Source organism: Ambystoma mexicanum, chromosome 6p (assembly GCF_040938575.1).
Source record: "Ambystoma mexicanum isolate Mex_15411 chromosome 6p, UKY_AmexF1_1, whole genome shotgun sequence".
Taxonomy (NCBI): Eukaryota; Metazoa; Chordata; class Amphibia; order Caudata; family Ambystomatidae; genus Ambystoma; species Ambystoma mexicanum.
The window spans coordinates 414,621,438-414,647,545 of record NC_090935.1 but is presented as its reverse complement, the minus strand read 5'-3'; the positions used below and the strand labels follow the sequence as shown (position 1 = coordinate 414,647,545).

General features: G+C 44.1%; 1 protein-coding gene across 3 annotated transcripts in view; it reads right to left on the bottom strand.

The window, feature by feature from the left end:
• The window catches only part of GHR (growth hormone receptor), a 1,187,134-nt gene that overhangs the window by 86,382 nt on the left and 1,074,644 nt on the right, over nt 1–26,108 (bottom strand). For all 3 annotated transcript variants that reach the window (XM_069627210.1, XM_069627212.1, XM_069627211.1), the window contains 2 exons: nt 25,900–26,060; nt 4,338–4,516 (listed from right to left, as the gene is read on the bottom strand). In XM_069627210.1, coding sequence (XP_069483311.1) covers nt 4,338–4,516; nt 25,900–26,060 — 340 coding nt within the window. The remainder of the gene's footprint in view (nt 1–4,337; nt 4,517–25,899; nt 26,061–26,108) is intronic.

Sequence of the window (26,108 nt, the reverse complement as noted above, 5' to 3'; positions counted from 1 at the left end):
CACAAATCACAGCTCCGTAATTCCAGTTCACACAAAAGCTCCTTTATATTCAATCACACGTTTCTTGCGTGTATTTTATGTGGCTTTTCCATAGGTAGGTGTCCTCAGTCTAGGTGCAGTTATCGGACCACACGGTCCACCCATTACAGGAAATGCAACCAACACACCTTATTTGCCTCTTCTGTCTTGTATGCACGTTGCCACTGTTCCAACTCTACGGTGGTGGTTGGTTTATTCTCATTTCACATCCTCATGATGCTTTACCATTACTTGTTTTGCCACTATTCACTTGTTGTAATTTCACTTGTTCCTATGGCTCTTCTCAATGCTTGTTGTCTCAAGTTACACAGCTCCTTAATAGCGTTAAATTCCACAAAACTGGTTTCATTCAGATCGGTATTCAACAGTACTTGCTTTCATTCAGATTGGTATTCAAAAGTGCTTGCTTTCATTCAGATCAGTAGTCAAAAGTACTTGCTTTTATTTGGATCGGCATTCATTAAAGTTCTTACAGCTATGATATGCTCGCCTGCCGTCCCAGGGGCCCACTGCCTGGGTTGACTCACTGGTCGGTGCTTACGGTGATACAGTGAGGCTTCTGGACGCCACAAGCTTTCTGTCTCATGCAGCATCTTACTCTGTCTCCCCAGTGCCTCACTCTGAAACTTTGCCTGGTCACGCAGGCTCCCTTTCCGTAGTCTGCCACAGGCCTCCAGCTTCCTTCAGCCTTGCTTCCCGCTGCATACACTCTGCATCTAAACCGGGGTTCTGGAGCACTCTGTCTGCCAAGCCGCCTTCCAGGAAAGGTCTGCGCTCCTTCAGCAGTCCGTAGATCTGCTTCCGCAGCTGACTCATTTTCCCCGATTCTTGCTGCTTTTAAAGCTCCCACCAGGTTGATTGGTCCGAAAAGGACTAGACCGCCCACTGTTGCTTGGGAGTCCTGCATTGCTCTTGCTTGCCTCCTCCTCATCCCAGTAGCTAACTGGTGTGTGTACTTGTGTGAGTCAATAAAAAGAGGATGTATTACACTGGTTTGTCTCTTCCCCATCCCAGGACCTAAATGTTGTCTATTGAAGTAGAGAGAAATAGGGTTGGGACTGACAATATCCTATAAAGTCTTGAGGGATGGTGGAATCATTATGAAAGGGAAATGGGGGATACCGTGTCTCACCCAAGGTTGCCTCGTCTCCTCTCTCCAAGTCTCCTCCTCCCAGGTCGTCCTCCCTTGCATATCCACCCCCAGGGTCAGGATCCATTAGCAACAGCCTTTCCCATGCCACCTGGGAGGAGGATGTCTCAGGGAACGAAGTGAGGACACCCTTAGACTCCTCACATACCCTTCCCCTAAGAATAAGGCCCCCGCATAAGGGACATATGCTGGACGAGTCTCGGAGGATGGGGGGCTCTTCTAGCTGGGAACCCACCTGGCTAGAGTACCAATCCCGAACAGAATTTTTGGGCACAAATGGTTATTTTTGCCAGTTTCTAAAAGGAGAAAATGTTTGTGTACATGGACAGACTTCTTGTATTAATGATGGAAACTAGGGATGTCTGTACCAATGATTGTTTCCTCAAGTAGACCTGGAATAATGGCTGAGGGGAAAATACTGTTTTCTCCTTGCACATGAATGGGAATGGCAACCTTGGGGTAGATTCCTTGATCCCTGTGGACACAGGTGATTCTTATCAAAGGGGCATTTCTCAACTTCTCTGAGGGGATCAAATCAGCTTGTACTGCTGTTTGCTTACTGCCAGAGTCTACCAAAGTCTTGTACTGGGATACCATTCACCAGGGCTGTTTGGTGAGTGGCCTCAGCTGATATCCCGCAAAATAAATTACTTTGCTTTTCGATCCCGTCATAGGATATTGATTTTTCCGAATTCTTCTCCTAACATACACCCAATCTCCATGGGTTTTTCCTTTTTTGTTTTGTGGGCAATTTCTTGCTAAATATCCGGACTCTCTGCACGAGACACATACAGGAACCATCGGCTTAATAGGTCTACTTTCATCTCTTCTATTTCTTCCTGCATTGTAGTTTCTGGTTTCCTTTTCCTCTTCTCCTTTTCCCCACTGTTAAACTCTTTGGAGCTATTGGTGACACTCATTCTTTCTCTTGGTTGGAAATTAGGGCGAGGGGACCCTCGGTTTTCCCATTTCTCTTCAACTCGGTGTAACTGATGGAAGTGTTTATTTACATCTGCAAGGTTTTGGGCAGTTTCAATAGCTAAAGCCAATGTTGGTTTATTAGGTTGTAGAACAGACCTTTGAAGGAAAGGGGTTTAAGGAATTGATGAATTGCTCTATGTTCAGAGATTCCAACACCTCAGATAAAGCTTTCTTCCTAACCAAATGTGTACTTAATTCACTCTCCCAATTCCACTGGTGTTTCCCCGGGGCTTAACTTAATGCTTCTAAGTCTTTGCCAATAGAAATTTCTAGTCTGTCCCACTCTTTGCAAGAGACCTTCCCTGATTTCAGCTAAGGTAGCCATTCCCGGGAGATTCAACAACTGATAGGAGGTTGGTAACTCCCCCTTGAGTAAAGGAGCCAGATAACATGATTTTAAATCATCCCCCCATTGGAATCGGGTGGCTAGTCTTTCAAAATTTAGGAAAAAGTTTCCTAGGTCATCTGCATCTTTGTACGGTTGAAGAACCCCTTGGGCATATTAGGTCTTTCTTGGGCGGTGATCAATTGTCCAGCTCCGTCTGGAACTGATCCTCAGCTTGTATTTAGTGTACCGACAACTGAGCCCACACGGTTTCTGCCGTGGCCATGATGTCCTGAGGACAGGTGTCACTGGTCGGAGTTTCTTCAGAATCAGAGAGGGAAAAGAACTCTGAGTCCTCTTCTTTTTCTGGGCTTGACTCAATCTCGGTTATGTCGGGTAGATTCAAGCCCCCTTTTCAGCTTGGTAGCTTCGACCTACTCCTTGAAAGTGGAAGACAAAGTTAGAGGGGAGAATTCCTTTCTATGAAAAAATAAATGTAATGCCCCTGGCTGAATGAATCCTTGTGGTTTTCCAATGTTCAGAAGCATTCTGTTACCCTGTTTTAATTGGTAGGTAGTAAGGGTAAGAGTGTCGAGAAGGATTTGTGAGTCATACACTAGATCCGGACATTTAACTGGAATCTGACACTGAGTGGCTATTAGGGTTTTTGAGGAGACTCTCTCATGGGCTTGAAACTTCACGATAGTTTCTCTTCCTGAGGGATGTTGGACTACAAGAAGAATCCGGTAGCAACTGGCTATGCCACCTGGGAGGAGGATATCTCAGGGAAAGAAGTGAGGACGCCCAGAGAATCCTCACAAAAAGTGCTGACTAGTAAAGACGATATACAAATGATGTAATTACTTTTTATTGTGCCGAATGATCACTACCTATGTGGCTTTTTAATACGATCAGTGTATTTTGACTATTTCACGTTAATATAATTCGTTACATTATATTACTGTGTCAACTGCTTTAATTATTTTGAAAAAATACATTATTGGAAAAAAGAAAAAAGATTTGCAAATGAAAGGAGAAAGGCAATGTTGATATAGAGCATCTTCCTCGTTTGCCTGGTGACCATTGATTGCATGAATACATTTAGAGTACATTCTTCTCTGGCACAGATGGCACTGGCAGGGGCATTTTTCCGGTTTGTGCCACGAGGGAATGCAATGTTAGCGTGCCTTTGTGTGACTGTCCATTACCACATGATGGCGACGGTGGACATGGTGGGTTGCAGTGGAAAGTGCATCGGGATTGTAAATGATGAGCCATAGAAAACACACTTACAATACATCACTCTGAGGTGTAGAGTGGGTGTATTGATGATTCATAGAGAACATGTTTGTTGGGTGACTGTGCCTTTGGGATGTTTCTATGACACCAGGTGCAACTTAGTAGCCCAATTAATGCATTATTTTTCTGACTTCTGCTTTTTCAGACAGAAAAGAATATGAGTTCTACATCTCTTTCTGTGAAAACAATCTAGATAACAAATGGAATGTGACACTGGCCTGTCTGCTGATATATACACATCCCTCCACAAATCCCAAAATCAAAATGAAATATAAATGCATCACTGCCAGGAGAAATGGTGCAGCACCCTTGCAGTATTTGATATCTATAGAGCTTAAACCTAGCATGGGAGTACTGGAGCACTGTACAGATTATAGAGAAAATCATTGGTGGTGAAATGTTAACAAGCCATCAAGGGTTTATAGCAATACTTATCATAGTATAGTATACGGATGGAGGTGTGTGCACACACCAAGGCTGGTGTTTCTACAGTTATATTTGTTTCTTTTAGATTTTTGTGTTTCTATAATTCTTTAAACTTACTTGCATCCACGTAGTTTCATTCACCTCTTTGAACTGGAGTTCATATAAAAGTGAGAGCCAGCCGCCTTTGACATCAGCAGATGGTGGAGGCTCCCACCTCACTTGGATATCTCCATATAACCCCGTTAGGCTGATGTTCAAAAGGGTCCAGTTCACAGCAACGGGTGGATCTGGTTGCACTGTTTGAATGAAAGTCAATACATTTAGTCACAAACGAGTATCTTTCAGAAGTCCATTAAACACGTAAGGGCTGATTCCAAGGAATGTACTCTGGCTTACACTGGACTTAAACATGGAGAGGGCTATTCGACTCTCAGAAACGTTACTATGAGTAATGCTGAAATCTTCTTGACTTCCTCCAGAGAAATCAGGAGTACGTCGGTTACTCATAGTAACGTGTTTGTTTATGGAGTGGTCATCTTCAGGTGTAAGTCAGGAGGACGTCATAGTGACTCATAGTAACGTTTTTATTAATAAACCCCATTATCACCACATTAGAGTATAGTCTGTATTAAAGGACCAAGAGGAGTCCAGTGTCACGAGTCAGGTACTGACATGGATGGATAGGCTTTCTTCTTGCCATGGGTACTCACAAACATTTTAGCTACAAGCTCCTATATCTCACTGTAAGTGTTACTGCGACATTGTTCTTACAGTGACACTATGGGACCCCTTACTGTATACATTTGGAAAATGACTATTTCTCGTCAGGAGTGCGTGGATGAGTAGTGTTTTCTAAAGACCTACCCAGACCCACACTACTACTAAGCTAGCAGTGATCTCAATCATAAAGGTGAAATAACCACAACATGAACTGCACATCTCCTTCATCTCTTGAGGAAGCATGAGCAGAGGGCAGGCTTTATTCTTCAAGAGGGTTGTGAGTCAGCAACAAAGCATCCAAACAGCAAAAGAACTGTGGTACCAACATAATAAAAGTAAAATTAAAGTCATATAAACAATAAGAGTCTTTAATTAAACAAAAATGCAACACACTATGAAAATGCTAAAATTCCAAAGCTGTGAAGGAATACACAGCATATGCAGGTCTGAAGAAAGGGTACTGCAGGAAATTGTATTTGCAGCTATGATAAGGTTTTAGGAATATGCCTTTAACGGTTAAACAGAGGGGTCTTAAAACCAGGCCAGTGGGACAGAACCACTACAGATAATTTTAAGCCTTGTTCTTGGGGCTTGAAAAGTGTTGAGCTGGCTTTTTGGAGATTTCTAGTGTGCCGAGTCTGCTTCAATGTGGTTGAGTCTGGCGCTTTCTAATGGGCTGAGTTGGATTTGAGACAGTTGGGCACTTCTGAAACAGTTGAATCACTATTGAGATGATGCAATACATTTATGCAGTGGCAGGTGGCTTGAGACCGTTGGGGACCAGGTAGGTGGCTCGAAAATGTTTCAAAGGAGATTGAAAAAGCAGAGAACGTCCAAGGCAGCTCCGTGGGTCTTGCAGTGGCATAAAATGACACAAGTCGGCTCAAAAAGTGGGTTGCGGCAGGAAACCGCGCCCAAATCTGTCCCTTTGATCCTGGGTTGCTATGCAACCTTATGCAGGGTATTAGTGGATAAGGGAAACTTCAGAGCCAGGAAGGATGCCAAAGAGCACCTGCAGGGGCCGACAGGGTTCTGGGCACCGCCCCCTGTCCCAGCATCAGGAAGGCCTTGTCTAACAGCAAGATACGTCAAATGCTCCCTTTGAAGTAGTTCAGGAGAGTGCCTGATTCCCTCCTTGGAAAGCTTTAGCTTCACCTCAATGGCTTTGTGCAGTCTGTATCCCAATAGAATTCAAGTGAAATCCTTATTTTTCTTGTTTCAAAAGATGATTGAAATAATGGGGGTCTCACCCACTTATATACTAAGTTTATCACAGTGGATTAGTCAATTTCAAGTCTTCTGTAAAGGGCCATTCTCAGCTGTTGTAACAAGAGTTTTGCCTTCTGAAATCAGCTACCAGAGTGTCTTGTTTGCAGGAAGAAGGAAGGCAACACAGAAAGGGTTTGTGGCCTAAGAAATTCCAAGCTGGTTGAACCCCTCTCCTGATTGCAACTTCTTTCCTGGTCTGCTCTAAGCCTGCCCCTCTCCCTATGTGCCTTACATCGAAGAGAATTCAGTCGTTTCCTCCTGGGGATGATTTCCCCATTGTGCTAGCAAGGCTTCCTCTGAAGCACCTGACCCCTTCTAACCACTTGGGGGTTTGTTCTGTCTTGTGGGACGTTGTCAAGGCTTCCCAGCAGAGAACAAAGGGAGACTCTAGGACTGGATGCAACAGTTTGTTGTGAGTGTAAGTCAGCCCCAGACACAAAACTCTGACAGTGGTATGAGTCACTTGAAACCAGTGCGACAATACAATTACAACAAATAGATTTTGGAAATGCATAACTGCATCTTCTTAGATGCCACTATACCTACCTGTACACAGCTGTATATTCATATTCAAACAATGAATCTGTCACTGGGCCTTAGGGATGTACAGCTATATACAGGTTAGCTCTGGTAGCCCACTGTTAAGGGCAGCCCATGGCTGGAATTCATTTATTTATCAGAAGGCTGTGTGTGGAAAATGTACTTGTCACTTTGTTTTCCACCATGTTTCTAAACTACAGGACAGCTTCAGAAACACGTTGGTTGACACTGGTGCCCAGAACTCTGTCGGCCCCCAAAGAAGCCCACTCCAACGATGGAGAAGGCTGGAGCCTTCCCCCGATCTGCCCGCCATCCATGCGGCATCCTAGGAGTTCCTGTGAGCCACGGTATGGGATCCCTAATCTACCAGCTCATTAATGCATTTGTCGCCTGATCAACAAGTATTTCATGCTATCGTGATTCAACTATCCTGAAATACCTCCTAATCGCCCAGCGACATCCGTGCCTGGTGATTTGTACTCCTATCCATTGACTGTCATCACCCAGAATCCCCTTCAATGGCCGCCACTGCCTCAACAACATAACCACCAAGGCCGACTCTGCATCCTGCGACGCAGCACCTGATTGACCTGACCCCCCTACTTCCGCCGCCAGTCGTCACCGGCAGGCGGAAGCCAGCCGTATCTCTCAAGGGCCGTGTTCATAAGGGCCTGTCTGTGTCTGTCCATGTCGGACGTGCCGACAGCAAGACCTTATGTTGCCATGAGCCTGGCTCCCACATCCGTGAGTACTCATGCTCATTCCATGCTCACATCCAGTCTGACAGTATACAACTGTCCTATATTAGGCCACTGGGCAGATACCTAATACTAGCTTCGCTGCTGTGCTATAAAGAAGCAGGCCCGCACATCTGGTGGTACTCCTATGATAAGGTTTTTCCATTGTTATTTTCAAATCCACGTTGATGGGCCGGGTGTTCTTTCCCATATGTTTCGCCATTATGGTCACATAGGTCTATGTGTTGCCATTGAAGCATGCCTAACTACTCTCTGCCGCCCACCACTGACTGTAAATGATCGCTCCCCAAATGGTGTATGCAACCCTTATCAGTTTGTCCTAACTGCATCATATCTGCCTGGCGTTGCATTATGCCCAAAACACACCCATTGTTACTGCTCATACTTGTATGTTTATTCCATTAGCGAACTGCACTGCTATATGCCTGTACCGTCGATGCCTTAAGGCTTCACATTTGAATCTCAATGTTACTCTATATGACTAAGGCCCTAGCCGCCACTTAGCCCAGTGCTGATCTTTGCTGTAAAGTATCACTCTGTCCTTTGCGCTGATATTCGTGCGGCATTGTTGTAGCCTGACCCGTGCCTGGTCGCCTGCTCACCCGCCCACCACTGTGATTGCTCATCTCGTATTGCATTACTCCTTTTTGCACTGCCATCTATACCGTTGTATGTTCAGCCACCAACACTGCTCTCAGGACTTGACAGGCACTGCCACACCACCCAGTCGCCATGATGTATGTTTAGCTCCTGCTGTACTATTTGTATTCCTTGACCATCTCCTAGCCTATTGTTCTAATGCCTTTGTTTAGGCTAAGCACCTGCTGTACTGCCCTCATCTCTTACCAGCTGCCTAATGACCACAGACACCAACTCTGCTCTCCTGCTTTGCTAGGTATCCCACTGCCCAGTCACCACTATGCATGCTTAGTTTCGCTTGCACCGCTCGCATTTACAAACCAACGGCTAGCCTACTGACCATCTGCCACTGTGTATGCACAACCCTCACAGTAACTCACGCCTAACCAATATGTTCCTCACCATACACCTACCCCCCTCCAACATCCCTCCCACCCACTTCCTACCTCATTCTTCACCAAATGCAACACCCTTGCGACTCGCCATACACCAACCATAACTACACGCCCGAGATCCACCAGCACCAGAAACCAACTTCTAGGTCTCCGCTCCAGACACCATTGTAATACAGCGCCACACCCTGTAATTATCTCGCATTCCACAAATACAGCTAAACCCACAACTAAACCAGCCCCACCTAGGCTGCCAATGCTATCCTCCATCACTTCTACAACCGGATTGGACATCCCCAACGAAAAAATAGCTTCTCCCCCCAAAATCTAAACAGTGCTGCCGGACCCGTTCCGTCATTAGCCATCCCTCCAGGATACTCCATCATCAGGCAAGACCGTCTCACCTCCGTTGGAGGTGGGGTAGCACTCATAAAAAAGACCACCTAGAGGTCAGACAAACCCCCTCCAACAGAGAAGGGAACACAGAGGCCCTTTCAGTTAAGATTGCCCTCTCCCCTAATACTACCATCTCCCTCCACCTTGTCTACCGCCCTCCTGGCCCACTAACAGGATTTCAATGACAACCTTGTACAACTTCTGGGGGATAACCTAAAAACCACCACTAAAACAATCCTCTTAGGCGATTTCAACCTCAGTCTCAATGACAAGAATGATAAACTAGCCAGAGCATTGGCACTAGCCCTACAAGAATTAGGCTTTGACCAAAAAAAGCACTCGCCCACGCACTGTAAGGGTCGTACCTTGACTGGGTAGCTGACAACAACTGTGAAATCGACATCAGCTCCATCACCCCCACCCCTTGGTCATACCACCTTCTCATACACTTCTTCATCCCCACCACTGCCACCTACACCAAAAAACCCAAATCTATCCCCCCAGCTATGGCGAGAAGTGCAAAAAACATCACGAAAGAGAGGATTCTACCTCATCTAAGCCCCCTCACTGCCAACCCCTTCAACTCTTCCGACCCATCGGTACTAGCGGATATATACAAATCCACTATCAGCACCGCAATAGACATCATCGCTCCTCTCCAGAATCAAAAAGCCAATAATCTGAAACATTCCAACACCTGGTTCTCCATTGAACTAAAAGAGCTCTGCACCCAAAAACGCAAAGCGCTGAATAACTGGCAAAGCTCACCCACCACCTCCACGCTAGCCTCTTATAAAAAACATGCCACCCAATACAAAAAAGCCATCATCACAGCTAAATCTGCGTCCTACAATGATAGAATTGCCAATGCCAACTCTGACTTCAAAGAACTCTTTGCAATTTTCAAAGAACTGACCACACCAGCCACCAAATCCCTAGAGATTGTCAAAGATCAAAACTGGTGTAACACAATACAAACTGCCCTACTAAAAAAAATTGAACTTCTGCAAAAAAAAAACCAGGAACACCATAAAAATCTGACACAGCATATCAAACTAACCTCCTGTTCCAATTAAACCATTTTCACCAGCGCAGAGCCAGTGGTCACTAAAAATCCAATAACACCTTTCAAATTCGGGGAAATCCCTGAACGCGAAGTCATCGATATAGTGAACAAAATTAGGCCATCTAATTGCAAAGGTGACACCTGCCCAGCTAAACAAGTCAAAGACTGTGCAGAAACTCTTGCCTCGTTTCTCAAATCCTTCATCAATGCCTCCTTCAATTCTAACACTGTCCCAGACAGCTTAAAAGAAGCATGGGTGTGCCCTCTTCTAAAATAAACACTTTAGACCGAGAAATTGCCAACAACTATAGGCCCATTACCAACGTCCCTTTCCTGCTCAAAATACTGGACAAAGTCGCCTACACGCAAATCCAGCAGTATCTAGAAGAAAACCACATCTTAGGGAAAAGACAGTCAGGCTTCCGTCCAGGACACGGAACAGAGTCAGCCCTACTCGATCTTAAAATTCAACTCAGCGACATCATGGACAAAGGCAAACCAGCACTTCTCCTCCTCCTAGATCTGTCCGCTGCCTTCGACCTTGTCAACCATGACATCTTAGGTATGCACCTAAAAAATTAGGCCCACTTTTCACCTGAAGCCATCACCTGGGTGGCCTCCGTCCTAAAAGGACGACTAATGAAAGTCTTCTCAGACACTGCTTGCACATCCCCTACCACCATTCATTGTGGGGTCCCACAGGGGTCGTGCACTGCCACCACACTCTACAATATTTTCACCCTCCCACTCTTTAAAGACCTGGACTGTCGTGACATTGCATACACCAATTACGCAGACGATACTCAGGTGCTACTCCCCCTATCTGGTACTTATTAACAAGATGCAGCAGCCCTATCCAAAATCTACTCAGCGAACACAGACATGGATGGCTGCAAACGGCCTCTGCCTAAACGGGGACAAAACAGAGATCCTCTTAGTAGGCATGACTGAAACTCTCAACAAGCTCCCTCCACAATCCAGAACCTTTAACATTGACAACTCCACCATAACAGTCTGCACCGTGGTAAAAACTCTAGGAGTTTACCTCGACTCCTCTCTTTCCATGACCCGCCAGGTCAATGCAATAGCCTCCTCCGCCACACTCACCACTAAATTGATCAACGCGGTCAAGCCTTTCCTCTCTACAAAAAACTGCTTACCGATCGCCAGAGCCACAGTAGGTACCAAACTGGACTACTGCAATGCCCTATTCTTAGGCACCTCTACAAAAAACCTCAACAAACTTCAAGTCATACAAAATAATGCTCTTAGGGCCGCTCTGAGCATTCCCAAACGGGAACACATCTCACAAGCCAGGAAGGATGTCCATTGGCTACCAGTAAAAGAGCGAATACTCTTCAAATCACTGGCCATTACTGACAGGTGCCTCTCCTCCGACACACCACCATACCTGTCTGAAAGAATCACCTTTAACCCTTACAAAAGGCCCATTAGATCCCATCTAGCCAACAAGATTCACATTCCCACCTTCAAAAGAACTAAAGAAGGAGGGTCCAGCTTTCAGCATCTTTCACCCAAAAGTTGGAATGCACTGCCCACCGCAATAAGGAATGAAACATCCTACACCACCTTCCGCAAAAAGCTGAAAACAGTACTGTTCTGCTAGTCCAAACAAAATGTACAAATGTGCTGTCAAACGGTCAACTTGCTTCAAACTGTAACCAAAGCTACAGCATAATTTACCGTTTCTTACCACTATATATTCCACTCTTTAACACTGCATACTCGATTGTACTTGTCTCATCACTGTGATTAGCCCCAAGGGAAGTGTTCTGTAACAGCGCCACGATGACCCCTGGGCCGCTTGCGTGCTTTACAAATGCAAATAAATAAATAACACCAGTAGAAAGGGCAGTGCCAGGAAAATACATGTACACTATGCTTTTTAGTATATATCATTTGGAAAAGGAGCCCTGCCTAGCAGAGCTCACTTTCTGAGACAGACTCACCAGCATCATTTTGTGTTACAAAATAAACACAATCTTGGGATTGCCCACTCACGTAGATGCCACTCTGTCACAATGACCTCTTGATGCTTTGCTGCGCTCTAAATATGTACCTCTTCCACACAGTGTGAAGCTCAAAGGCATATTAACCGCCCTGCCCATTCCATGCTCACATCCAGTCTGACAGTATACAACTGTCCTATATTAGGCCACTGGGCAGATACCTAATACTAGCTTCGCTGCTGTGCTATAAAGAAGCAGGCCCGCACATCTGGTGGTACTCCTATGATAAGGTTTTTGTTATTTTCAAATCCACGTTGATGGGCCGGGTGTTATATCCCATATGTTTCGCCATTATGGTCACATAGGTCTATGTGTTGCCAATGAAGCATGCCTTCCCCGAATATCCCATCTGTCGAATCCCACCTGCCAAATCAGTTTTTGTTGATACCCCATACACTCCTGGTATCTTAGCTAATGTGCGAATTCCACACTTCCTCTGCAGCAGCATCCTACTGTAACCTCTACACTTGTAACCTGTAACTTGTAACTTGTAACCTGTAACCAACAAGGGGTTGCTGACCTATGCCCCCTGTGGTGAGACCTAGTAGGCCCCATATCCCCTAGCCCCACTCTCCCATGCCACCCAATGCCCACTAATTCCACTCCACCACACCACCACGTTGGTGCCCTGTGTTCGACAACGACGGAGCCGGTCAATCCATTTTCACTGAACATGGGTACAACCTTTCACAATCCTCCCTGTTCCCAAAATGATTTGAAGTGACTGAAAGCGAGCTTATAAGCGCTTTCCAAAAACACCTAATAAAGAGTTTATGGTTCTCTATGGAATAGATGCAGTGGGGATTAGTGAGAAATTATACTTGTTGGAAAATGCTCCCCAATGGCACAATTGTGGACAAAGGTGTCGATATCAACATCTCCAGTGCACGTTAACATAGGCTGCCTTCCTCTAAAGCAGCCGATCAGTAATGCAAGTAACTGCCACCATTCTACATGGCGGGGAATGCACCTTGAGGTATACGGTATGTGTATGTCATAGTACTGCTGATGAAAAGTTGCAGTTGCTCCATCCTCCCTCCCTGATCTTCCCTATATATTCCCCCAGACTTCACTTACATGTGCTGATGCAGCCCTGTTACATATTGGGTTTTGTGTGTGGGAAATGACACACTATTATCTTTTGCTGTGTGATATTTTGTTTAGTGCAATATGATAAAATGGGTTTGAATAGGTTTGGGTCGGAAGGATAGCTTAGGGGCAACGCGTTTTCCTTTGAAGTGAGACAACGCAGTCCAACAACGGTTGGAATCCCGATCCAGCGCCTTTGAAACCACTCCTGGTATTAAGCGAGTTATAAAATAACAATTATAATGAGACAAAGATATCCATTGTCTTTCTTTAGTTTTCACAGAACATATATTCACGACTTTATAAAATGTGTGCAATAGTAATAATTAAGACAAACAAGGTAATAAAAAGAATGAACACAAACAACTAAAAAAGTCAGCTAGGTGGGGAAGAATACCCCAAAACAACGACCCTGCCATTTTACTGACTTCGTTAAATGCAGATGGTCATATGGTCCGATGGATACACATCTTGTGAATTTTCCTTGGATCTTAAAGATCCTTAGTCCTTCACCTAACATACTAGAGAGAGGGAGACCTAGACAAGTTGGACTGTATTTGCCTTAATAGACACAAATACACACAACTAAGGCCAAGTTGCAATGACCTGGAGTATAGCTGAGACAACCAACAAAGCATACTACTTCCCACAGATGCAGCATACACAATAGTCTAGTTCTTCATGTATTCCTACAGACATGGGCTTTGGTTGTGTTTTACCTATTCACTGTGACGCTTCTCCCTTCCGAAACACGTCTACATCTTGATCTACCTCATCTTTCTTTTTTAAATAAGCTTTATGGTTGTTCCATTATTCACGTTCAACAAACATCCAGCCATTCAATACCTTGCTATGAGTCAGGTGACGTCATAGCAATGTCAAGAAAAGGATACTTTCAAGCATGCTCACCCTGGGAAGCAACATCTGCATCACGCTGTCTGGAAATTTGGTCGAAAGACATTTGGTCGAAAGACATTTGGTCGACGTAATTTGGTCGAAAACCAAATGGTCGAATTTTTTTTTAATTTATATATAGATTTTTTAGGTTGTAGTTTAGGGAACAAAAGGTTTTTTCAGAAAAAAAAGGGGGTTGGGGGGGACCCCCCCAAAAAAAAAAAAAGTGAAAACAAAAAAAAAAAAAATTGACCATTTGGTTTTCGACCAAATGGTTTCGACCAAATGTCCTGTCGACGAATTTTTTTCGACGAAATGTCTGGCAACCCTGCATCACCTCCCCATATCTCTCACAGCACTTCAAAATGAGCATTATTTTAATAGTGTAGGCTTAAATATCTGATATTCGTTCTCTTTAGAAACCTTCACAAAAAGGGACCGGATATGCAAATGAGCGAACAGACCGTTTCGTGGCCAGGTCTGTAATTTCTTCCGTTGCAAGTGTTTCCCATCTTTTTACCCCTCATAGCGCATGTTTCGGCCTCCCGTGGTCCAGCCTCCTCAGCCTGGTAGCAATGAGTGCTTGGGTGTTAAGTGCTGCATTGTTGAAGTGACATCAAGTTATTGCCTCTCTCTCTCTCTCGCGAGAATTGGCAGCTTTGGTCAGCTTCATCACAGTTTCGGGGCATCAGGTGGTGCATCTCAATCTTTGCCACATGCCAGCGGGGAAAGCTCTTGCTGACTTGGCAGAGATAGCCGGTTTCACCTCTGCATCCCATTCTGCTTGGATAAGCCTTCTCCCATCTCATCGTTCTACACTTCTGCCGTTCTACCTGGGTTAGATGGGCCTGGACCCCATCCTCCTTAATGGGTTGTTCTACTGCTGCGGCTAGGGGTACATTCATGATAGTGCTTTAGTATTCATGAATCACTGTTCACATTGTTTATAAAATGTTGAACAAGAAAACTTAATAAATAGACTCGGGGGGAGGGGGGGTTGGGTGGCTAGTTAATTGGGGAAGAAGACTATGAGCAGCTTTTAATGCCTGTTCTCGACAGTGTGAGCAGGTTGAACAGTCCATGCCTGAGCATGGAGCAAGGTCCCCACGCTAAAAACACAAACACTTGGGAAGTTGGGAACACTGAGGGGCTAATTTTGGGCCTGGCGTACCGGAAGTGCAATACATAAAAGCGATGCATAAGGCTTCTACGCATTGCATTTCCCGTACAACCCATTTTCATCAATTATCTATTGCAGAGAAGAGTGGGTGGAACGAAACTTGCATTACTGATGCTCTCTCCGCTAAACAAATCCATCAGAATTTGCACCGATATGCATGTTTATGGCGGCACAAATATCAGGGATCCCTATGGAGTCCGGTGGCTTTTTTGCACAAGCAAAAAGCAAGCAGATTCTAAAGGGATCCATTGTAAATGCCACCTGCTATTTGTATATGGCAGGCAGTGTTTACTCAATTTGCACAGTAAAAGGGGGATTACACGCATGTACATCACCTTTACCCTCCCCTTTTGAACTCTGCCATGCAAATGCTGAACATTTGGCAGCGGGTGCCTTTTACATTGCAGTGCTAACATAATTGCTCCCTGCTGCCAAATTACGAGCTCAACGAAAATGAGATCCTGAGTGCAATGAACATATCTGTGATTTAGAACAAATCTTGGTGTTCTGTCATTTCAATTTTGGTTTGGCTGCAATTACTGCCTCAAAACGTCATACACTTTTTCTCCTGCTGCAATAATTACTATTAAGGGGTCTAAGCAGAACACATTACTTACTTCTAGTTAATGATTGTTTTGATGGATTGGTACTTTCTCCCACAAATTCCTTATTTTAGGCATATGTTCTCCAACACCAGCTGTCTTTGGAAACGTGTTTAGCCACAATCATTGTGGTTTTGTGTCAGCTCTGCTTCGATCCTTTATGTGCCAATGAAGCTGGATATATCAGGGGTGATATATATGGAGCCAACAGAGCTGCATGATCTCAGTTCTGCCATCTTCCGTAGCTGTCAGCAACTGAGGGAGCTGAACGCTAAGATATGAACAAACTAGCTGCCACAAGGCGTAGGTTGGTAGGGTGACAGGTAAGCTGTGCAAGGAAGGACGAATCCATCAGAGCAGAGATTACCAAGAGGTAGGTAATTTGTTCTTCTGATAGATCCCTTCTTCCCATACATTCCCAATTTTATAGACTCCCAAAGCAGTACAAAACCTTGAGGAAATAGGAGAGTGAGGACCCACCACCTACACCAGGAAACTCTAGCACAGCACGACCAATGAGGGCTTCCTGCTCTAACAATGATCTAGCCAACCGATGGGTGCCAAAAAGAGGGAAACCCCTCTGTAGGATAGACATAGCCAGCATGCCTCTGGTAGACTGGTCCCTGAGTCCGTAAGGCATTTTATTCTCAGCCAGATCATAGCACTCAGAAATTAAGGCTGGTGATCTTTCTATATGTCACTTGTCCGAGAGACATGGTAGCTATGATCCCTCTTGAAGATGATGAAACCCCTCCTCCAATTTAGAAGGATGAAGTGGAGGGTAGAAAACAGGAAGAAGATGTAACACTGACATAACCTTGTGAAGGAGGGTTGGCCTCACCCTCCGAGTTGGTTTCTACTTAGAGAAGAGAAGGGCATAGGTTTTGTAGGCAGAGCCAGGAGTTGTATTGCCTGACTGCACTGAGGCTGTGACCCCATACTAACTTGCTTTTTTAGGTAAGGCATGGCCACGGGTTGTCAATCAGGGACAGCCCAAAACCATGCAATTCCATCAGAGGTGTGTGTTCCTTTGCCTCAGCAGCGGACCACAGTCTGCTCATGGGCGGATTGTCCATGTGAGTACCCCAACTCCTCAGGGAAGACTGCATAACCAATGTAGAGTGAGGTCAAAAAGGATCTCCCCTTAGCACATTGTCCCACAGGGCCAAGCAGAGATGATCCTGTGACACCTTTTTGAGATGTGGAACAGGTCTTTCTCATTGTCCTGAAATTGAGACAAATGACAGTAAAGCAGCCACAGTTTCAGCCTCATGCACAACCAGGGCCCTGGGTACCATCATGATGCTGGACACCATGAGACCCAGAAGACACAAAGTCTGAAACTGGGACCGGACTCTAGGTTTTGAAGACTTGCACTTCCTGCAGGTTGTTCACCACCCATCCCATGGGAGGGAAAGCACTGTCAGTACCACCCTTATGAAGTGGAACGACTGTGATGGTATGACATACAACCTCGTGAAATTCAGGGTGATGTCCAAACTGAGTAACAGATGATATGTGTATTGCAGGAGGGCATACACCAGATCTGGTGTGCGAGTTCGAATGTGCCAGACATCCAGGTTGTGCAGTTTGTGACTCTTCCTCCTCCTGCGATGTGCATTACCCATAACCAAAGCCTGGTGAAGATTCTTGGGGCTGAGGAGAGGCCAAAGAGCAGGACCATGAACTGTTGATGGGCGTACCCAAACATGAGCCTCAGGTACTTCCTGTGTTTCTGATGAATAAGAACATGGAAGAAGGCATCCTGAAAGTCTAGTGACGCCAGGTAGTTCTGCAGTTTGAGGGACTGGAGAACCTGGGCAAAGGGAACAATCTTGAATGTGTCCTGGTACAGGTACAAATTCAGTAGTCACCAATTTATGGTGGGACGCAGACCTCTCTTTGTCCTTCTTAATCACCAGAAAATATAGCGACTGTGAGCTCTTATCTCTCTTGAAGGTGGGCACCATCTCTTTGGTACTCTTGTTCTGAAGCTTTCGAAAACCACTGATCAGGAGGGAGTACAGAGGAAGTGAAGATGAGGATGAAAGGGGTGCATTACCCTGAGCCACACCCTTTAAGGTGCACGTCTATGAGGTGTTGTGCGACTATTCCTTAGAGTGTAGAGACAACCTCCCTCCCACTGGAGTTGACAGAGTCCACATTAAAGTGGGTTTAGACGAGGAGTTGCTGAGGGGATGTTGAAAGTGACAACACCTCTCTAGGTGGGAAAAGGACATCTAGGACCAAAATGAATGACTCTTGGTAGCAAAGGCAGCAGGCTGTTAGATGGCTAAAATGAAGGACAACATTGTCATTGCCATCAAAAGACTGTCAAGGTGTTTTGACTGTATTTCAACAAATGAGGGAAGCCCCTGTAACCCAAGCTACTTTGAGGAAAATTGAACAAGAATAACCAACCCCCAGATTCCTTCATTCCAAATATTTTTCCTTATTTTGAGCCATCAAAAACAATCAATGTTACTAAACACAAGTGCCCCAAGTTCCTTAATCTGATTTATTTGAAAATGCTATAATTCCAAACAGAAAGAAGTCAAAACAATCTTTAAACTGAAAACGTAAAACCCATTGTTTTATTACACAAACCCATGATATGGAGGAATAAGTCTGTTGAGCAACGTCACACATGGCCTAGTAGCCATCACTGGAAGGTCATCTCCAGTTCAGGGCCCTATGAACAAAGCATTGTGAGTATGAAAATGAGGCCCAATACAAGTCTTTTGCCCAAGACATGCCATTCTCAAAGCTGCAGACAACTGTTTACCTGGTTTTACCCTTACTAGGTATCATCAGTTCAATATAGTCTGACAGTTGTGTGATTGGAGATTTGGGGCATGTGCGGCAAACACCAGCAAAGTTATGGTGGGTTTAAAAACAGCTTGGAAGAAAAATAAGCCATTTGAGCCAAGTTACATATGCCACAGCTCCGCCCATTAGCCATAGCTGGAAGTTCACCTCCAGTTCAAATATAGGGAGCTTTCTAAGAAAACATTTGGAAAAAGTCACTCCATTACAAACAAGTGGATAATTGCGATTTTAGCAAGAATCCCTTTGTGAATAGTCAGTACCAAAACAATCCCCATATCTTGAAGGCTTCTCTAATTAACACCAAATGGAATAAATACAGTGATATATTGTTACAAGTAAAACATCTCTCAGAAAATCAGATTAGAAAATAACCATAGGGATTTCACCATCATCTCTTGATTTAAAGCTATTGAGTAGCCACAAATCATTTTCTGTGTTAAGTGGGGAACATACACATCCATCAGTTCATGTAATTGATCAAAAACTATTGTTACTTCTCAATTAAATAAGCAAGAGTGGGAGAAAGTACAATTAGACCACAGTTCAGTTTTAGTTACAATTCTAGTGGCATTCATTGCGGAAAATCTATTAGGTACTGTCTGCAGGTTTGGCTTGTCCTGTATGAGCAGATAAACATTCATGTGACTCAAATATCAGAAGAATGTTATTCTACATGCTCATGGGTGGTATGAATGACATCATTTCTGCGCACCCATTTGGGAGAATGCAATGATTATGGAAGGCCATTTGCAATGAATGCTGACAGCCATGTTTGTTCTGTGACATTATAAGCAGTGGAGCAGCAGAGGGCTGTCAGTGGATGTCCCCGCCGGCTGTTAAGCCGATGAAGCTTTGCGATCAGAAATGTGGCAAGTCCTCAACTGAGGTTTTGCCCTAGCGAGTGTGAGAAAGGCATAAGCATGTGATATGAATGTAATGTGAGAAGGCAAGTGCAAGGTCTTGCTATGTGACCCGTCAAGAGCAGGCAGGTTGTGAACCGAGGAGATGGAGGGATGGACATGTGACTAGACAGGTCTAACAATATGAGCAGGAGATGGGATACTCATGAAGTAGCTGCAGAAATGAGAACTAGGACATACTCCTTGTCCATGGCTCGCTCCCAGTGTGCTCTTCCATGAGAGCTATGTCTATTTACAATACTTGTTTTTTCTATTATTCACTTTTTTATAGAACTATATTGAAGTTCAATTTGCAGACGTTTTTGTAAAACAATTTCAGGTTTTAATCAGAAAGCAGATCGCATCTCCTTATCAATGGCGTAGCACAATAAGGCAATGCATTTCGGATCATTACATCATCACATTTCTTATATACAATCAACAGTTTACATTTTTTTTACATTTTCGCGCCCCAAACACCCATTATCAATTGTGAGCACACCGAGTGATATCCATCCATATCATGAAATATTTAGGAATGTCAAATAATATCCGTACATACCCAGGATGTTGAAAGGTTCGCATTATGTATTCATCTGGAGAAAATTCGGGAGGCAATGAGTAGAAAGAAACATTTACAGTAAGGGCATGTGAAGAAAGGTAGTCACTTTGCCAACATAAATACTTTTTATCCCCTGGTAAAAACATTTTTTACCTGATCTTTTTTGCTTATAGTAGAAATCTGAAAGACCAGCTTGTGAAAACTCGACATAAGGACCCTCAAATTATCTCAAAGTATAAAGTACTTACCCACGCTTACCCAGGTACTTATTATGTGGGACAATCTAAGCGACAAGCTAAAACATGCTGGAATGAGCACAGATCATGTACAAGAAACAGAAATACCAATTCCGCAGTGAGAAGACACTGGATGGAGAAATCAAACAATATCAGCCACATACGATTTCAAATTGTGGAAACCATCGTTGAAAATAATGCATATGAAAATGTGAGCCTTAAACTCGATCAACGAGAAACGTACTGGATTGACCGCCTAGGCGCAATGACACCTGGGGGAATCAATGAACAGATTAACTTTATGTGCTATATCTAATCAACAACGAGAGACTACTAATGTGAGAATATGGATAACCAGAAGAAATTGTTATGTAACATCTAACAGACAAATGTATGCTAAGATGAGATATAATGCACATGAACATCATAAGCACAGACTATAGGGGCGCCCCAGGTGCTACAACATGGACCTTTAGGTTCACACCGTAATTGCAACTCCCTTGGAGGTTTACGAGATACACTAGGCTGTAACTAAATTTACATAGAGATAAAACTAATCTAGCACCCATTAGACTATGCATCTAGTTTTTGTTACATCATCTAACCACACATCAAACCACACTGGTTTACTATGATTATTTTGCCTGTTACAGGCGAGGTACATATCGAGGTCCTCTGCAATCACAGGTACCCCCACCTACATGTTACGCCCCCCCCCCAATTAGCTTTGACCCATCGGATACTTATGCAGCCACCACGTTTACACCAGAGGATGCATTGCACTCATATCTTTATAGCATGTTACACATTTGGGTACCAACCCCAACATGGCCACGTACAAGAGCATACATTTTTACAACCATGCCAACCGTAAAATGGCCGACATCCTGTGTCTCCATTGCCATTTAGGCACGGGACTTGAGGCAAGGCCGCCGAGCATTAGACAAGGCTTTTGTGGGGTCGCCTAGCAACACCGGCTATCACATTCTAATACCTGCATGTGTGCATGCATTGGCCCGCATTTTGCGTGATCACTTGCACGCCACTACGATCCAGAAGGTTAGCGACAGGTAAGTGAATGCTTCCAACTAGTTTTCCTAGAGATATACAAATACTCATGAGACCACTCCACTCATGATAATTACCCTTTGAATCTAGGTACAGGACCGCTCGAACGTGTTTATTTTAGCGGCATGAAGTGTCAGGTAGCATTTAGCAGTGCAGTTGCCTTTTTCTTTCATTCCTTACCATACATTGTACACAGAATTATTATTCCCAGACACGCCACATTAACAATTTGTTTTATTCACATTATGTCTGAACACAGATCGTAGCCATCAGAATAAGATCAGGGAAACGTTTTTTAACCAGGGGATACAAAGTGTTTATGTTGGCAAAGTGACTACCTTTCGCTGACTTTCTTTACATGCCCTTACTGTACGTTTTTCCTTCCACTCATTGCCTCCCGGATTTTCTCCGGACGAATAGGTAATGCGAACATTTCAACATCCTGGGTATATACAGATGTTATTTGACATTCCCGAATATTTCATGATATGGACATCACTGGGTGTGTTCACAATTGATCACGGGTGTTTGGTGCACGAAAATGTAAACACAATTTAAAACTGTTGATTGTATGTAAGAAATGTGGTGCATAGCGCTGATGATGGAATCATTCCAAACGCATTGCCTTATTGTGCCACGCCATTGATCTGGAGATGCGATCCGCTTTCTGATTAAAACCTGAAATTGTTTTACAAAAACGTCTGCAAATTGAACTTCAATATAGTTCTACAAAAAAGTGAATAATAGAAAAAGCAAGTATTGAAAATGGATGCAGCTCTCATGGAAGAGCACCCTGGGAGCAAACCATGGACTAGGAATATGTCCTAGTTCTCATTTCTGCAACTTATCTGTAGCTAGGTGCCTAGGCCTCAGTGGTACATTCCAATACCTTATGAAGTGAATTTTTACAATAACACAACCACATTGAATCAATTAGAGGTGCCCACACTGCTCTCTTCACATACACATGAAGTAGCAACATTTCCATTGCAGAATAAGCATTACCTAATGAAACACCCTCTACTGTACCATTGTGTGCCCCTTATAAAAAGAGTGCACCAGAAGGAGTCTGGGGACACTTCTCAGATGGGGATACTCTGTCTGATTTTTCTTTGCACTGCAATGAACTAAAGCTGACACTATAGCTGTTGCAACCTAAAACTGAGTCCGGAGTAGTTTCTCCGCATTGGCACGTGTCATTACATTTCAGAACCCAGGGCCATGGTATTGAATCTCAGGGCTGCTTTGTGGGAAAAGCTAGGATATCTTAGTCAATGGGAAAGCTATCCCAGTGAAGCAGGTCTAGGTGATTGCCAGTAATTAGATGGACATGCTGATGAAGATGTAATGAATGCGATTTGCCTTGTTAACAGCAGAGCATATATTTATCATGCCTCCCAACTGGTGGGAAAAGGCGGTGCAGCCGGCCTACATGAGGGGTGCATCATAATGTTGTTGCACAATAGGCTACATTAAATCATCTGATTTACATTATCGATTGTGGAAATGGATCATGGGCCATGATTTGATGCACTCTCTCTGGGAAGTACTGTACATGTCCCTGGGCTTTTCATCTGGCTGGTACATTGCACCTGGTCATGACTGGTCTTGTCCTTATGCTTGATCAATAGTCCAGATCGCTGATAGCTCTGGGCTTTGGAGCGGGCTGTAATGCTTGATTGATGCCAATTGTGAGATGTAAATTTTAACCAGTTGAATGGGTCAGCACTCTTTTAAAGTTAATCGATTGTCTAAACCGACCTGACTGCGACACCTAAGAGACAAAATGGGGTTTGTATGGACAATTTCCAGATCTATGTGATTTGGCTGAATTAAAGTGGTTGAATTCAATTTGTTTACTGCCAAATGCAGAGGAGACTCTTGCAACCCTGCTCCGAGCCCTTCCCTTATGTATTTCTAACCATAACCCACCTTCTACCTATCTGCAGTAAAAGAGATGGGAAACAAATAGGGTAAACAAGTCTAACCAGTATACATTTGAACAAAATACATAAACCCCAATTAAGGCCACAGAAAGAGTCCACTTTTGACCAAGTGGAGCTGGACTCGACATCTCAGCTACACCTGGCGCTAGAGCCCCACAACTGTCTGCTATGATGGGCAGCGGCACACACACTCTCTGTGGGACCCAGACGTCAATGATGCCACTCGCACTTTTCATCTAATACCCACGTTCAGTGGCTCAAATGAGGGCCGTGGTGGTGAAGCTCACGGAGTGATGACACCCTGCATCACCAGTCATGCAGCCTACAGTTGCGATGAATATGTCTGTGGGCAAGTACCACTATTGAGCAATCAATTGAAACTGTGTGGGTGGTTGGCCGAATCTTAGTGGACAATTGGACCAGTGTTGCTTCTGGTCTTGGAGCTCCTCGTGTAATGTCTTATCCTCTCACCACTCTCTCATGGCCACCATTTGCAATGAGGGTCCAATATGGTGGAATAGAATGCCTTTGTGAGATAATACATTAACCTGTCATCATCAGCTACGAGGAGAGATTTAAGACCTGATTTTCCTAAACTGCGGTGCCTACATTTGATGTAATGATCCTCTGTCTGCCATCTTTCTGCCAAGGTAGAAATAGAAACAAGGGGCCATATAGGAAAATACCATATGTAAATTGGTAATGTTAGTTCACACATCTTCTGCAATGTGACCACATATTGTCCCAACAACAGGGTTCACCAGTCATTCAGCTATGTCGACAGGATCTAATAACCAGTCCTGTGTGTACACAATAGCCGATTGGTTGTTTCTCGGGTTGTTTTAAATCGAAATCCAACAAAAACTGGCACAATGATTTCAATTGGTAGTGTTGAGGGACAGATTTTTCTCCAACTATCCCTGTTAGACAGGCGGCATACCATCCACTACCTAGGGTAAGGCACTCCTGTCAGGGACAGGGTGCTCTTCTAGTAGGGACAGCCAGGACATTGTTTCTACCTCTTCTCTCTGAATTACGTGACAGCACAGTGCATATTAATCTTTTCTGCCATAGAACCGTTTTTGTTTGTGCTGAAACGCATATAATCCCAGACCGGTTTCCATCTTATTGGGCATCATGAGTGAGGTGTACCTTGGGAACCTAGGCACAGAAGGCTCGGGAACCATTTCTGCGCATGCCCCTCTCACTTACAGAAACATTTTCAAAAACGCGTGGAAGGTTTTGAAGGTTTTGCACGAATCAATCAGTTGAAGGAAGGAACTAGCAGAACATTCTTTAGAAATGCCCAGGGCAAAGCCAGTTGCTATGATTCCTTCCAAAGTTTCCAGCCATCACTTTTCTCTTTTCAGTTAGATGTTATGATTCATTCCATAGCTTCCAGCCATCACTTTTCTCTTTTCAGTTAGATGTTATGATTCCTTCCAAAGTTTCCAGCCATCACTTTTCTCTTTTCAGTTAGATGTTATGATTCATTCCATAGCTTCCAGCCATCACTTTTCTCATTTCAGTTAGATGTTATGATTCATTCCATAGCTTCCAGCCATCACTTTTCTCTTTTCAGTTAGATGTTATGATTCCTTCCAAAGTTTCCAGCCATCACTTTTCTCTTTTCAGTTAGATGTTATGATTCCTTCCAAAGTTTCCAGCCATCACTTTTCTCTTTTCAGTTAGATGCTATGATTCCTTCCAATGTTTCCAGCCATCACTTTTCTCTTTTCAGTTAGATGTTATGAATCATTCCATAGCTTCCAGCCATCAGTTTTAATTTCTGACAAGGTCACCAAAAGTGTGCCAGGTATGCCCAGACATGGGTCCTGAGCATGCCGTGCCTAGAGACTTAACTTACACCGAAGGAAGGATAGCTCAGGGGCAACGTGGCGCAACAGAGGTTACAATCCCGATCCTGCACTTAGAGATTACTCGCTGGTATTAAGCGCATTATAAATGAACAATAACATAAATAAAAAATAAATACAGCTCACTGGTGACACCCACCGAAGCTGAAACATGTATGGGGTGTCTTGTGCAGAAGGAATGTGACCCTGCAGTCCTAGTTTTCATATGTTCTCTCCCTACAGTAATAGCATGGCATGCTGTGAAAACAATGGCCTGGAACGTTGCCCAGAGCAATCCTGTGGTTATGATTAATTAAAAACCTTTCCTTTTTAAATATATATATATAATATATACATACACAGAAAAACACACACACAATCTCCCTCACACCCCTCACCACAGTGCAGAATTGTCGATGGTATATTTAAAGGTACAACAGTGACAGTACAATAAAGGAGACAGTCCTTAGGGTGCAGGAAAAGTATAATTGTGAGTGCCCCCTACTTCTCTTTCCATTTGAAGTAGAATAAGGAGGAAAGGAAAGCCGGCCGTCCCATAACGGCAGTGGGCGATCCCCACTACTTCTATGGTGGCCCTGTTCTTTGGCTTAAGTAGGAACGCCGGTGCTGGAAACGAATCCTTCAAGTCATATAATACATACAACAGATATACAGTAATGGTGACGTATGCTATAAGCATCACTGTACCTAAATCCGCAATCTCAAAACAGCGCTCGCGTGTTGAGAGGGTCCCAATTACGAGCTTAAGACAATATGGCGTCCAAATTGAAGTGTTTGTAGAGTTGAAAAAACAGCTGTTTTCACCGGCAGATACATAATCGGGACATTCTCGCCAATTAGGCTCTTTACTGGAAAGACAAAAAAGAAGACAGTAAAATGAGTGCACCCGCTCCATT